At 34.4% G+C, this 15,896-nt stretch overlaps 1 protein-coding gene across 3 annotated transcripts in view; it reads left to right on the top strand.

Annotated features, from left to right (window-relative positions):
• The window catches only part of HDAC9 (histone deacetylase 9), a 929,650-nt gene that overhangs the window by 653,275 nt on the left and 260,479 nt on the right, over positions 1 to 15,896 (top strand). For all 3 annotated transcript variants that reach the window (XR_008420659.1, XM_053898416.1, XM_053898417.1), the window contains 2 exons: positions 10,272 to 10,392; positions 15,492 to 15,541. Coding sequence is in view for 2 of the 3 variants with exons in the window: in XM_053898416.1 (XP_053754391.1) it covers positions 10,272 to 10,392; positions 15,492 to 15,541 (171 nt within the window). In the remaining variant the exon portion in view is untranslated. The remainder of the gene's footprint in view (positions 1 to 10,271; positions 10,393 to 15,491; positions 15,542 to 15,896) is intronic.

A 15,896-nucleotide genomic window follows, 5' to 3' on the forward strand; every position in this document is an offset into this window, starting at 1 on the left:
TTGACTTATTCACTCCATGAGAGAAGTTAGGTTTCAGCTTGGGTATGAATGAATATTTACCATGATAGCCCAAAGACTTCAGGAGAATGAGACCTTTCTTTCTAAATTTGTCTAGATAGGACTACTAGGAAATTAAATTCCAGTTCTGTTTGTTCCTTGATTATGTTTAGAACATGCATTCCTGAGAGGGTAAAATCTGTGCATCTAGGACTCCAGGGATGTGAATACGAGCCTTGGTGTCTAGGTTATCACTCTTTCCTAAACATTATAGACAAATTCCTGTCTTGGTGTGAGCAATAAGAACTCAACTCAATTGTCTCAAAAGAGAGAGGATTTATTAGATTTTACAGAAAAGGATATAATTGAATAAGAATATAATACATAGAAGCTGGCTCAGTTTGTTTTTCCCCAATATCCAGAGAGCGATTTGCCATCTTTGAACACTATTTTCCTGCCAGGTCTGTGTAGCCACCTATAGCTAGCAGTTAGCCAGTGCTTTTAGAGAAGGTATCAACAGATTTCTGGGGACATATAGCTGGTCAGCAAGCTGAAACCTGTGGCCAGATAAGTGGTATTCATTTATTGATTAGTGCGGTGCTCATATGTTAGCACACATCAGAATCATTGGGAATACTAAAATACAGATTGTGGGGCTCCAGCCTCAGAGGTTCATATTCAGCAGTAGTGGAGTCCTGTTGGGATGAGGTCTGAGAATTTGGATTGCTAACATGTGTCTGGGTAATCTTGATACTGCTGATCTGGCCACCACACTTTAAGAATGGTAGAATCTTTAAGATGTACACTTTAAGAACAGGATTCATCCATTCAACAGTACATCAAAATTTTGAGTTTTCCAGGCTCCTGTATTAGGATCTAGAGAAGATTCACGCCCTGTCTTCAAGGAGATTACCATTTGGTGGGATCAGCCGATATTAATCAAATGGTCACAGAAAAAAAATATGTAATTACAAAATCACAAGGGATTTTGAGTTACTAATTTATGTTGCAGTGATTTTAAAGACTCTTACTGATTTAGCTTGGAGAAGAAAAATAAAATGAGAAAGAGTGTGGTCCAGTGCTGCCTCCATAGTCTTGACAGCATCAGAAGGGCCATCTGAACAAGAGATGGAAGTAGAAGTGTTGTATATCAGAATACAAAGGAGGAAGTACCCCAGACCTAATGTTGAAGAGCTTGACCTCCTTCTGTCTTTGTGTTTGTTTTTGGCTTTTTATTTCACTGGGAAAGAAGGTAAGGAGTCTCCATTCTACTGGCATTCAAAGAAATGTCACCTTTCTTCAACCAACAGAATAGTCAATTTTGTAATTAAACAATGATATGATAGGAAAGATGGCAATTTGTAAACATTCAATGGCCTCCTTTGTTTCAAAATAATAGACTGATCGACAAATCAGAATTATGTATTGTGTCAGTTTATTTAGCAGTGTAGAAAATTGATCAAAATGGATTCCTTCAAAGGTTATTGTTCAACATTAGATTTGACCTTACTCCTGCCATTAATTATCTGTATACTTTTGTCAACTCATTTAACCTTACTCATTGGTTTGCCCATGTGTAAGATGAGGCTCTTAGGCAGGATATTTGCTAAGATCTTTTCCAGCTAGTGATATACGAAACTAGATGGCTAAGGAGCTCATTTGGCACATAACACTTTCTTTGGTTAAGAGTAGACAAAATTTTTAGAGTGTTTTAGTAAACATACTGCTTTTTGACTTGTAAGCTGTAGTGTAAATTGGTTGTGCTTACTAGTCCTGATTAGCAGCCAGAGAAAACATTAGTCTTCATCATATTAGATTACAGTGGATACGTGGGTCAACTTCTTTTGGCATGACGTGGCACTGTTTTTTAAAAATTGAGGTGGTTAGTCCTTCATGCCAGTACTATTTAATTTTTTTCCCCAACTGAATCATTCATACTTAGTTTACTGATTCTTTAGAGAGCAAAAAGCAAAATCGGTAGCTTTCTTGTCACCGTAAGAAGTGGATCTGGAAGGGTCATTCGGTATCCTCCTCAGAAACAAGTCCTTTGATTAGGTAGCCAGGTTTCTAAAGTGTGTGTGCCCTGAAGAAAACAATGTGCTTTTCTGTCCTTAAAAAATTGCAGAGATTGACCCATCATCTGTTAGAAATGCACTTGCAGTTGTTTTTCCAGAAGTGTTCATGACTCTCAGCCCCACCAAGCCACCCACAGACATTTGCTTGCTCTCACATTTGTTTTGAGAATAATAACATTTTATAATGCTTTTGTTGGATTACATATTATGTGGAATTTGCATTGGCTCTTTGTAACTAATATTGAATAACTTTGTTTTGCTTAATTCGTAAGTAAAAACCATAAGCAACATACTGTGCTGAAATGTTTAACTCTTTTATTCAAGTGCCAACACAAAGTAATTACAAAACAATTCGGGGACCCAAAACCAAGCTACTGTTGTGCCTTTTGGGACTTCCTCGGCCATTCCAATGAGAAAAGTGGAGAGCAGGTTTAATGTAAAATCTTAAGATGCCAAGGAGCTCAGGGCTAGGGTCCCACACCTTCCTGTGCATTACAGGTAATTTTAGAAGACCTTTTTCAAATCTAAATAAAGAAATATAATACTCTTTGAGAAAAACTTTTGGAATGTGCAGATTTTCTGACATAACTGCTAAAAAGCACTGAATACTGCAAGTTAATTCAATTAAACATTTGTTTTATAGAGTAATCTAACTAGATGGCAGCACATAACAGCTTACTGTTTAGCTTGCAAAAAGAAAATTTTATGTGTGTTTGTGTTTTAGAATCTAACCACAAAGCAGTAAGAAACTTAGGGAGTCTTGTGAATTGTCTCTAAAGGACAGGACAGTCTTGAGAAGTGGCACAAATGATTTAGATGTGATGAGTAAACCAGGATACATTTTGTAATTATTCTGAGAGATACTTGTGTATCACAGTAGAGTGAACCTAGTCAGATAAATACATTAAAGTTACTTGTGCAGCCTATAATCAGAATTAAGATGATTTGGAATTTTTTGTTTTGATTATTTTTTTCTATAAAAAAGGAAGAATTAGTGTGGAAAACAATCAACAAAAGGAAATAAGACAGACTGCCCACATTTGGAGAGTGATATGGGATTTTTTTAAGAGCAGCATTAAAGCTTATTTTTTAAAATGTTTGTTTGTTTGTAGAACATGAGCAGAGGAGGGGTAGAGAGAGAAGGAGTGAGAGAATCCCAGGTATATTCCATGCTGTCAACACAGAGCCCAGTGTGTGGCTCTGTGGGATGGGATCCTGTATGGGATGTATGGGATCATGACCTGAGCCAAAATCAGGAGTCAGATGCTTAACCCACTGAGCCACCTAGGTGCCCCTAAAGCCTATTAACAAAAATGAATAGTTACATGTTTTTAACCATCTGAAAATTATAATGCTAAAGTAATGCAAAATATTTATTGTGACAAAATTTGTTTCATATATGATTACTATTTTTAAAAAAATCAATGCTTTAGCCCATACCGTTAAAATGTTCATTTACAGTTGTTTACAAAATAATTATAATCTAGGAGATTCAGTTACATAAAATCATAAAAATTGAGCAATTACACTAAAGGGTAACATTTTTTTTCTTTTTGATGAGCATAATATTTTGAAATGGGTGGAAATAAACTTTTAAGAAATATATAGCATGTATACTTTTTTACCATTCAGACCTTTATTATTGAATAGGATTTGCTGTTCTCTGAAATTCTTTTGCAATTACTTTATGCACCCAGAAATAGCTTTACGTGAATTGCACTGACTGAATCAAGCAGTTTTATAAGCAAGTGGAGGCACTTGTTTTGAAGAACAGATAGATCTTTCTTACTTCCCAACCTTTGCTGTGACAACCATTTGTTGTAACTACAGTTTGAAATGTGGGTCAGTAGAGTGTCAGTATCTTGAATTCATTTACAAGCAGAAAGAATGGACAGCTCCCTCTAACATGCAGTTCTCGACCGAGGATGCACATTAAAACCCACAGGGTGTTTCTAAGTATCTATATGCCCAGGGTGTCCCCAAGGTTAATCAGACGTTCTGGAGGTAGGACCCAGGCAATAATACCTTTTAATCTTCCCCAGCTGATTTCAAGGTGCAGACAATGTTAAAAACCACTATACCAGAAGGTCTATTTCTTTTTTTTTTTTTAATTAAAAAAATTTTTTTTAATGTTTATTTATTTTTGAGACAGAGAGAGACAGAGCATGAGCAGGGAAGGGGCAGATAGAGAGGGAGACACAGAATGTGAAGCAGTCTCCAGGCTCTGAGCTGTCAGCACAGAGCCCGACGCAGGGCTCGAACTCACGAACTGTGAGATCATGATCCGAGCCAAAGTCAGACGCTTAACCGACTGAGCCACCCAGGCGCCCCCAGGAGGTCTATTTCTTAAGCTTAATGGGATAGAAACAAAAAGGTGAATGGAGTCAAATATGTGAACATGGGAGTGTAACAGAAGTTAGCATTTACTTGAGAAACAAAGGTAGCATTAACTCAGAAGTTCCATACACAGACTTTTAAAAATTGGGAAATGTATTTATTATTTTGAAGTTATCACAAGGTAGGAATAGGAATTTTAGAAAATATACTTATTTTTCAATTATGATTAAAAATTAAGAAATTGCTTCAAAGTATAGCTAATATACTTTTGAAAACCTTCATAGTGAGATCTCCACTCTTGCTTCAACTTTAGTAATTTATTACTTCAATTATTATATTTGCTTGCCTAAGTCAATTCTATCAATTAAAATAAAGAATGTTGAATTTTTATTGTGTATAAGATCATTTCACATAGAATATTATCATTTTAGGGCTAAAGAGGGACTTTGAAGTAATTTGGTCAAACCTCCTAATGTTTATAAATGGAGAAGTTAGAGTCCTGAAATGTACCTCATAGCTGGCTAGGAGCATGTTACAGACAGGTGACGGTCCGAACCTAGAACTCAGGGCTCCTGACCTCCAGTTTATTTTCTTTCCATGTGACCAGCTGAAAGGACCACAAGCCTATTGGGCTGCCTGTCTGCTTAATTGCCTCCTTCCCTCTTTCACTCCCCTTTGTTTATAAGAAAAACTCTGATAGGAATAAGTTATTATCATGAGGGATATATGGAAGCAAAGAATGCAGTTGGGGGAAGGGGATTGAAAAATCCTTTATGTAAAATCAAAGAAACAATTGAATGTAGCATTTGAAAACTCCAATAGATACCATTGGACATGAGCAATGAGTCCAGAATCTTGAATTTGTTTGAGAGAAGGGTATCAAGAAAAATGAATAGGCTGTGAACTTACCCATTAAATATTAAGTATGGAATTTGTAACAGAAGGTAACTTTGACACTCCTAAGTCATTTATGATTTCTTAGCTTTCGAAGTCGCCAACCCTGTGAATTTTTGTAGGAAAAAAAATGCATCCCTATATTTAGGGACACTGGATGAAATATTTTCAGAAAATGAAATATTTCAGTGGAAATTGTTGCCTAATATGTCACCACTTTGAAAATGATTAAAGAAAATAGGGTCTCCCCCAGCAGAGGCAGGTACTTTGACTTGTCAAATTTAAGTTGGACATTTTCTCTTAGTTTGGAACTGCCACAAAATGAGCCCTTTCATGTCCTCAATAATACCAAACCAATGCAATCCATCTGTTCTGCTAAATTATTTCTAGTTCCCTAACCAAAGGCACTGCTTTTTCATGCATTTTATCATGATTTTATGCCCTTTATTATATTTTACAAAAGGTTCTGATTCCTCCAGGGCCAATGAGAACTGATTAGGACACTGGCCTCAATCCAGGCTTTGAACACAGGAGGGGAAGGAATAGAACTGTTTCCTTTTTGCCCAGCTCCTTGGCAGAAAAAAATATGAATCTATACCGTGTGTGTGCTCTGTGTGTGGGTGGGTGTGGGTAGGCTGCATTTTATCCTGTCACAGTATGACTTTGGAGATCATGTTCAGAACATTCCTTCTATAATCAGGTTGCATTAACGGGCTTTATTTCAGAAAGACTATTTCTTTAGGAAAGAACCATGATGTGTTGAGAGATTCGATATTGTCATTTTATTTTTTTTTAATTTTTTAAATGTTTATTTTTAAGAGAGAGAGAGTGTGTGTGTGTAAGTGAGTGAATGTGAATGAGGGGGAGAGGCAGAGACAGAGGGAGACACAGAATCTGAAGTAGGCTCCAGGCTCCGAGCTGTCAACACAGAGCCCGACACAGGGCTTGAACCCACGAACTACGAGATCATGACCTGAGCCAAAGTCTGATGCTTAACTGACTGAGCCACCCAGGCGCCCCTGATATAGTCATTTGAAATAACTTTAGTCAAACTTCAAACCTGAAGGTAGACTGTTTGGGGCTCTGAACTAAATATGGTCATATACCTCAGGTGCTTAGCACTGAGAGTAGTTACTCAGTACACATTAGTTCTTTTCCTACTCTGAAAGAACAACTTCTTGAATGTAGGTCACAGACACTTACTGGGATGAGCACTGGGTATTACATGTAGGGGATGAATCCCTGGATTCTGTTCCTGATATCATTATTGTACTATATGCTAACTAACTTGGATGTAAATTTTAAAAATTAAAAAAAAAAAAGGATGCAGGTCACAGAGAATGAAAACATAATAATGAGTACATCCTACGTCACAGGGTTTCTTTATTAAGAGAATGAAAGAAGAGCTACAAGCTTTGTTTCCTAAGCCTGTATTAGCAAGGTATTTAAGACCTATATTGGGATTTTAAGTGAGAAAGACCCAGATGAAAGCTATCCTTTATATGCATTGAGTGTCCAAATATACTGAGAGTTCTCATAAATCCCTTTGGTCAGAATCATAGATGACTTCAGATAGACATCTTGCATGCTAAGTATCTCTGAGAACGGAAATCAGTATCTCCCTAAATTGCGATTATCAGAGCACTTTATCCTATTTCATGACTCATTATGCTGTTGACCTTTGACTCAAGAGAGCATCATGAGAGAGAAATTAAGGAATAAAGGCTACACAGGAAGTAGAAAATATGGGAAGGGCTTAAATCAAAATATCTATATTTAAGCATAAACACATCACATAATAAATTACTGATGATAATGCCAGAAATGAGAATTGTTGGAAGCCTCACTTTGAGAGAAAAAGTTAAATATGACAAATTTAAGACATCTGATAAAAGTGAGGCAAAATGGAACTACTCCAGGAGATCCTATGTGTTAAGAAAGAAGGAATTTCAGAATTTTTAGCTTAGTCATCCACCAAGTTCCCACAGCAGTGCCCCTGTGAGATATAAATCTCAAAACGTGCTTTCTTCAGATCACTTTTCCAGGTAGAAACATTTTTCATAATGAGTTGGTTTTTACTGCTCCCTTTCTGTAGAAACATGTATATCTTGTTTGTAGATTTTGTCTGGCATCCATAGGAGCAGAAGGTGATTATTAAGAATAAGTACTTCCTTATATTTAGTGTAATTATTTTTTAAGAAATATATTCTATAATAATAAAAAGAACCAGTGTAAAATACTTTTTTGAAGTCAGTATAAAATACTTTTTTTGAATTCATAAGGGAGCAGAGAAAGGGGACCGGAAAGAAATCGAAGTGAAAACTTAGGAGCTACATTACATTTTAATAGTAAGAGGTAGGACAAGAGTATACACTAGAGCAGAATACTTTGAGCAAGTCAGTGTTAAATAGACTGCATCAGATGCCCTATCCTTACTGTTAGTTAACTGATAGTACAGAAGACAATTACTGAGATTCAGCAGGTGTCCTCCTATGATTTATCAGCGCTTGGGCTACCATCAATAATTAAATCTTGTTAGCAGATTATTTTTGAAATGTGTGATTGAGCATTCCACGTGAATGTAAGTGGGATTGTGGGAGAATGAAAAAGGAGTTGGGACAAGCATGAAGTGTATGGTATGTAAATATATGTGACTAGTTTATAAAAACCTAAAGATATGTTTATTATTAATGGTATTTAATGTTATGCCAGAGGTAGAACTTCAATTCAGAGTTGAAAAACTAACTTTATAGAAAAAGAGGAAGGGAAAAAAAATCATGAAGCTTTATGACAGTAGCCAAAATGTGGGTTTGATTGTTAGCTATAGAATTGACATTGTTTAAGATATAGATGTTTCACTATATCAGCATGTGAAATATTAATGGCTGTGGATTTTGTAGACTCATAGAAATAAGATTTGGAAGCCCTGTCATTTCACATTGTTCATTATTCTGCCAGACTAAGACTGGTTGCCACAGTCTGGTTTCCAGTGCTGTGCTCATTCCAATTTTAGATGACTCAGACCATGGAGTTACCACTGTTTATCTTGGGGGATTTTCCACCAGCTGAAATCTCAAAGTTAAAATGTTAACCTTTAATATTTCTTTGAACTTTCTCTTGCTTATTTTATCTTATCATTTGCCATTCTTCTTTGGTTGTTCTGGCCTTCCGTAAACTCTTCCAAATTTAATGTTTACTAGCAAACCACCTAGGGCAATAACATGTTTGTTTATTGATCAGAGCAATGACTGACCAGTTGGCCGTCATTAAATTTTCCTTTGTCTTCAGCATTGTCTACCTGGTTTAATTTCAGCATTCAGTACCTATCTAGAAATAATTTCTCTCAAGCATTTAAATTTTTTTTTCTGGAGATGTAAATTGGATGTCAAAAACAGGAAATTTCAATGCTATGACAAAGAAAATTCCATATGCATTTGTTTATTTATTTGGCACATTACAAGCGCAGTGTCAAGAAGTTTCTGTTTTACATCATTCCTGTTACCTTGTTCTTACTCCTTGGATCTCCCACCATTCCTCTCTCACTGTGACATGATGATTTATTTTCTGTGACAAGCAGAGCTCTGCCCTCTACCCAGTAAACCCCTAGGAAGTATCAGCATATTTGAGATTTTCCCAGCCTGCTTCCTTAAACATCAACAGCAATCACCTTTTCTTAAATTAGGGAGGTTGAATATGGAATTGTCCTGGTCCTCAGAGAGGTGTTGCTGTCTCCCAATGTTTTCATGTCACCTGGTGATTTCATGGTCGGGAACATGAGAGCATTTCCTGAACAAATTTTCTTTGAATTTCACTGTATTTCTATACTAATATGTTACATTACAAGGGCTTTGTTGTGATACATATTTTAAGTGATACATTAATACTGCCTGGGTAATTTTGGGAAGCCCAGCAATTTTCAGAAGTAAGGCTAATTGACTTCATACACCAGCATGATGTTTATTGGACTTGTAGATATATCAACTGAGAAATGTGGCCAAGAAGAATACTTCGTATATTGACTACCTGAGGTTTCATGTAATGTGCTCTTTTGTCTATGTTGAAGCACCATTCTTTGTTGAAATGAAAGTCTCTCCCTAGCATGTGCATAAAAATATTGACTGAGTCTAGAGAGTGTGTCAGAATATCTCTGGCTAAACAGCAGTTTTGGTTTTTGCTTACCTCTTCTGTCACAGTAATGGTTTTATAAAATACATTAAATTACTACAAAAGTAAAATAAAAATGGAAGACAGAAGATTTTATTAGATTCAATAGATATAAAAATAGTTTGTTCAATTTCTATAAGTTTCTAAATATTTACTCTGGATTTCTGTATAGACCTCATCACACACTATTCACAAACCATTCCTGAAATATTACTGACCCTATCGGACATACTTTGAGTAACATTGATCTAGATTAATGATTCCATGAGGTGCACACATGAAGTGATCAGCATTTTTGTGATAATAGATTACATTAAAATGTGTTGATATTACTATGTCCTTTAAGAAACAATAGAGAAATTGTCCTAACAGCTTCTTCAAGTGAATGTAAAGTAAGATTTTAATGAATTCACCTCTCAGCTAAACAGTAGCCACTAGGTTTTTTGTTGTTGTTTTTTTTTTTTTTTTTTTAGGGTTTTTTGTTTTAACCTCTGTTTTTAAGCTGATACTTTTACAAAGGAGTTAACTCTTAATTTCTTTGTTATAGACTTATTTTGATGTCAAAGAACAATATGCTTTATGTCAGTTGCCCATTTGGGCATAGGCATAAACAATCCATAGGCTCTTAACCTTGCATGCACTCATTTTTCAAATATTATTATGGTACTTTACTAAGCAAATCAGTGTCACATTCCAGCATGATGAAACTCAGTTCATTATTAATCATCTTAAATGTGACTTGTGTCTTACTTTCTTCTAAATGTTTTTAGTGGAGTACTGTAGGCTTCTGCTATTTTCTTTCAGCGAATTCAAGGTCGAAAAGCCAGCCTGGAGGAAATACAGCTTGTTCATTCTGAACATCACTCACTGTTGTATGGCACCAACCCTCTGGATGGACAGAAGCTGGACCCCAGAACACTCCTAGGTCTGTACGGGTCTCCATTCTACTGAGAATAGCACATTCCAGCACTATCATTAGTCAATGCTGTTGTCAGTTCAAAATACTTGGCAAGCAGTATGACAAAAAAATCAGCTTTTCCAACAGCATTACTCTGTGGAATGAGTCCTTTACAATAGAAACCAGCATAGATTAAGAAAATCTTGCATTAGAAAAAATGACAGTGCAAGTTCTATGATGTTTACTGTTAAATTAACCTTTATTTGAATAGTATTCACTGTGTTTTATCTTATAAGAATACATGCATTGTTGGCTTTGTCTACATTTTTAAGCTAAAAGAAATAAAGATTTTCACATTCTTCATGCAATTTTATCTTCACCTTTCCAATTTCTTTTGTGTCTTTTAGTTTTTTACTTTGACCTTAACATATAAAAGGCACTGTACCAACCCATTATTACTATACCTAGAACATTACATTTTATTGTAATATTGCATTTTAAATTTTAGTATAATCTATTTAATGCATACCTTAACTATGGAATTAAATAGTTAAGTAGATAGCAGAAGTGTAAAACTAATAAACACAATTTTTAGTTAATATATAATTTTTCAAACATTTACCATTAGATATTAAAATAAAATTTATGTTGCGGAGCTTTGCACAAACTTTATATGAGTGATAGAAACAGAAGATTTCAGAAAACAGTTTGTGACAAAACCATATTTAGCTGGAGCAACTAATATTAATTATATTGTTTATTAATAACTCTTTATAATGGAATAATAATACATGACATAGCAATGTATGCCAAAGGATCATATTTTAAGTATTTTAACTAAAAGGGCATTTTAGGACTTTTCCTTGTCCCTTTCTTTCAAACAAACATATTATGTCAGATACCAACTATTGGACTCTTTCACCTAATTTAATGCAATTTCTACGTGATTTATGTTAACTGGTCCTAAGCAATTCAAAAGCAAGTATATGACATGTAGTAGGCAGGCATCTTAGAAAGCAATTATAAAGGGAAATTAACAGTTACCCATTATAATGCTTACAATCTGCCTTTTGAAACAAATGGCAGGCACCCCTAAATTTGTGAAGTAAAGGCATATGGGTGAGTGTGTGTGAGCATGTGAATGCATGCATGCTGGGTAGTGGTAGCTTGGAGGGAAACTGACAGAAATGGGAACACATAAAGACTACTCAATTTTTAGAAAACATTCAAAATTTGATGATGAGAAATACTTTGTATAGTAGAATTGAAGTTATATAATTAATATAAAGGCAAGTCACTCCAAACATATAATCTGTATTTTTTTTTCTGAATTCTTTTGAAGGAATCAATATTTGCACATGCAGATCTTTGACATAAAGTACTTCTTTTGCTATGGATACTATATAATAAATGTCCTTATTTTAACATGATTTAATAATCACACCTATTTTACCACAAAGTTGAAGCAAACTGAACTTTCATGGTTTTATGAGATCAAAATACTCATGTATTTAAAGATAAAAAGCTGTGTCCATTTTGATAATTGTTTAACTTAGTTAAGAGAAAACCAGTAGAAAACTTTCCTAATTGTGAAAATTCTAAATATGGTCTAAAAATTAAATATGGTCTAAAGGATAAATCAACTTTCCTAATTGTTAAAATTCTAAATATGGTCTAAAAATTAAATATGGTCTAAAGGATAAATCAACCAAGGCATATGACTAGGTACTTTGGATTTAATTGGGATAAACTTACACATAGGCGTTTGAGAGGTGTTTCAAACAATCATTATTCCACATTTTATCAAGCTGACGAACAGCCACTTTTTAAAAATTCTTTTATGTTTTTATTTATTTGAAAGAGACAGTATGAGTGGGGGAAAGGCAGAGAGCGAGGGAGACACAGAATCTGAAGCAGGCTCCAGGCTCTGAGCTGTTAGCAGAGAGCCCAACATGGGGCTTAAACTCACGAACCTTGAGATCATGATGTGAGTTGAAGTCAGACACTTAACCAACTGAGCCACCCAGGCGCCCCCATTATTCCGCATTTTAAGAGAAAGGAGGAAATAAACTTCAGCAGTTCCAAACTGGTTTACTTATGAAACATGGCAATACCACTGTTTTTGTAATGAAATTTTACACTTGAGCAAAACTGATTTTCTCAAAATAGTCGACATATATATCATTTAAAAATTTAATGATTTACAAGTAAATGCCAAACTATAATTTAGAACCTGGACAAAGGAGTTTCCTATGATGTATGCCATGAAAACACCAAGTATCAATAGCTTAGTTTTTACAGGTTTGTTTTCTTTTTTTCTTTTCCTTTTTCTTTTTTTGTCATTGTCCATCAGTGAAATTTTACTGGAATGCACCCATCCCCATGCTTTTTTTTTAAGTTTATTTTAATTCCATTTCATTAACATATAATGTTACATTTGGTTCAGGTGTATGATACATTGATTCAATAGTTCATTATAGTACCTGATGTTCATCACAGCTTAATCCTCATCTATTTAACCCTTTCCCCTACCCTCCTCCCCTCTGGTAACCATCAGTTTGTTCTCTATAAACAAAAAGTCTGTTTCTTGGTTTGTCTTTCTCTCTCTCTCTTTTTCCCTTTGCTTGTTTGTTTTGTTTCTTAAATTCCACATATGAGTGAAATCATATGGTATTTGTCTTTCTTTGACTTATTTCACTTAGAGACTACAGTCTCTAGTCCATCCTTTTCATTGTGAATGGCAAAATTTGTTTCTTTTTATGACTGAATAATATTCCATTCTCTGTATATACCATATCTTCTTTATCCATTCACTAATCAATGGACACTTGGGCTGCTTCCATATCTTGGTAGTTTTTATGGTTTTAATGTAAATAAATTGGCCACATATTATTAGTTTTTAGTATTTAATGTGAGATAATATTTATACAATTGATGATTTTAGAGTTTTAGATACACATGAGGAATTCCATAGACACCTCTCAGGGATCAGTGAAGCAATTTCAATATTTTGTGCCAGCTACATGAGTAAAGAAAGATAAACAGGGATGTTGCATTGTTAGATCTAATGTCAAGCACTAAAATCAACTTTGATGACACTTTGAAGTACCTTAGTTTTTCTTGTGAATCCAGAAACTTAACTTGTTTTCCTTAATTCAAATTCTAAGTGAATAATCTCTTTTTTTAAAAAAGTTTAACCTTTCATCCTTTTTTGTGTGTGTATGAAATTTGAATTTTTGTGGCTTTTTACTTCTATCTTCAAGACCAGACTGAAGCTGCCATGTACAAATATATAGAAGTTTATAACCCTCAAGATACCTTCCCTCTCTTTATCCCTTTGTTTCACTGTATATATCCTTCTTTCTCCCCCAGCCCCCCCTTCCCGCCCCCCACCCCACAGATTGGCAGGTGGGAGCTGTCTGTCAATGTGCATGCATATTTAATTGAAATTCATTCACTTGTATGATTTTCTGATTTAAAGTAATACTACTTTTTTGATAGTTATGTTCTGGACTTAGGATGAAGGATTTAAATAAAAGTTCATTATAACCAGACCTATCAGTCTTTGTATCTTGAAAGACATCTATAGCTTATAAAATGATTAGATTTGAAAATGGGCACCATTTGTCTATTTAAGTACTCTAGACTGTGTAAGGTGACACTTTAAAAACATTTTCTCCAATCATTTTTAGTGTAAGGTTTTCCTTTGCATTAATATTCCTGTCGTTCTTAGTACCAGTTTTCATTAGCTTGTGGCTAGCCAGATCTGAGTCCATGAATAAGGCAATATAATATTATTAAAAAATAAACCCAGTCAGTTCAGTGAATTAAAAATTTTTTACACATTACTAAATTTAAATTATTGATTATTTGGTTGTTTTGTATTATTATGAACATTACTAAATAAAAATTCTCTTTAAGCAGCTTATCATTTATTCTCTTGGAGTTTAATAATTTTTAAAAATTACTTTAAATTTTCTTTAGTACATTTAGTACATTGTAATATTACCCCTTTTTACTGACTGTGGAATGAAAAGTTCAGACATTAAAATATACAATATTATATATTTTAATTTCACATGTGATCAGTACATCTTTGACCTGAGTCACTTTAGAGCCATTGGACTATGATACAGAAATGACCATTGCCTTTTCCTTTAATTACTTTGCAAGGAGGTTTAGGGAGTAAATATTTTTGTTTTCTCTATTAATGTACTAGATAATGTAGAAAATAAAAATTCAGGTGAACAAAATGATTAAAAATTCCATGAAGTACCAATTCCAAGAGACAATCACAGGTAAGATTTTGGTATATATTTTAAAGAAGATATATATGTGTTTATATTGTATAGATTTCCCCAAAAGGTTATCCTTTTTACTTTTAAACAAATTTTTAATATTTATTTATTTTTGAGAGAGAGAGAGAGAGAGAGAGAGACAGAGCATGAGCAGGAGCAGGGAGAGAGAGAGAGGGAGATACAGAATCCAAAGGAGGCTCCAGGCTCTGAGCTGTATGCATGGAGTCTGATGCAGGGCTCAAACTCACAAACTGTGAGCTGTAGTCGGATGCTTACCAACTGAGCCACCCAGATGCCCCAAGGTTATCCTTTTTATAGTGTTTTTATTTTTAAAAATTTGTATTTTGAAGAGGCTTATACTTAAGACAAGTGTACTTTGTGTTAGTTATATCTGAAGTAAAAATTAATAAGTCTGTGTATTTGAATAGATGTTTTAATATTTAAACTTTTTAAGAAAAGGACAGTGTATTTCAGAAACTTTGGCTTAAGACATCACTTTAGAGGGATACACTCAGAAGTGTGTTATTTTAAGTAAACTATAAATAAAAAACATATTAAGATATATTAATTGATGTGTAGGCTAGCCAAAACAATCTGGAGACTCAAATTTCATAGGTGTGTGTCTTCACATAGGGCAGTAGACTCTACATGTAATAATAATTATATTCATTTGCTTTGAGTTCTTGCATATCTAAAATTTGATTACTTTTCTTCTGAATCAAGTGATAAATACTATGTGACATATCATGTGTTATTAAACACCAAAATTTTTAAAATTATAATTGTATTCCCAATTTATATATTTTTTCATGTCTTCTTAATGTGTAGGTGACGCCTCTCAAAAGTTCTTTTCTTCATTACCTTGTGGTGGACTTGGGGTAAGTATGAGTTTGTTTGCTGCTTTTAAATAACATAAACTACCAAAAAAAATCCTTTGATTTATCATTGTGGTTATGGGTAAAGCCATTTCTCAGTAAAAGTTATCATAAACTTCAGGACTGGCTACAGAATTTATAGGGCTCAATTCCAAATGAAAATGCATATCCCTGTGTGCAAAACTAAGAATTTCAAGATGGTGACAACAGTGAATTAATCCAAGTGTGGGGCCTTTTAAATCTACAGTTCTGTGTGACTGCACAGATAGCATATCCACAAAGCCAACTTTGCTAGACTTATGTAGCTGGAAAAAAGGTAACACAAAAGGATTCAACTGTTTTGCAGCAGAATTCAATT

This window comes from Panthera pardus, unplaced genomic scaffold (assembly GCF_024362965.1).
Source record: "Panthera pardus isolate Hobbes unplaced genomic scaffold, ASM2436296v1 HiC_scaffold_8, whole genome shotgun sequence".
Taxonomy (NCBI): domain Eukaryota; kingdom Metazoa; phylum Chordata; class Mammalia; order Carnivora; family Felidae; genus Panthera; species Panthera pardus.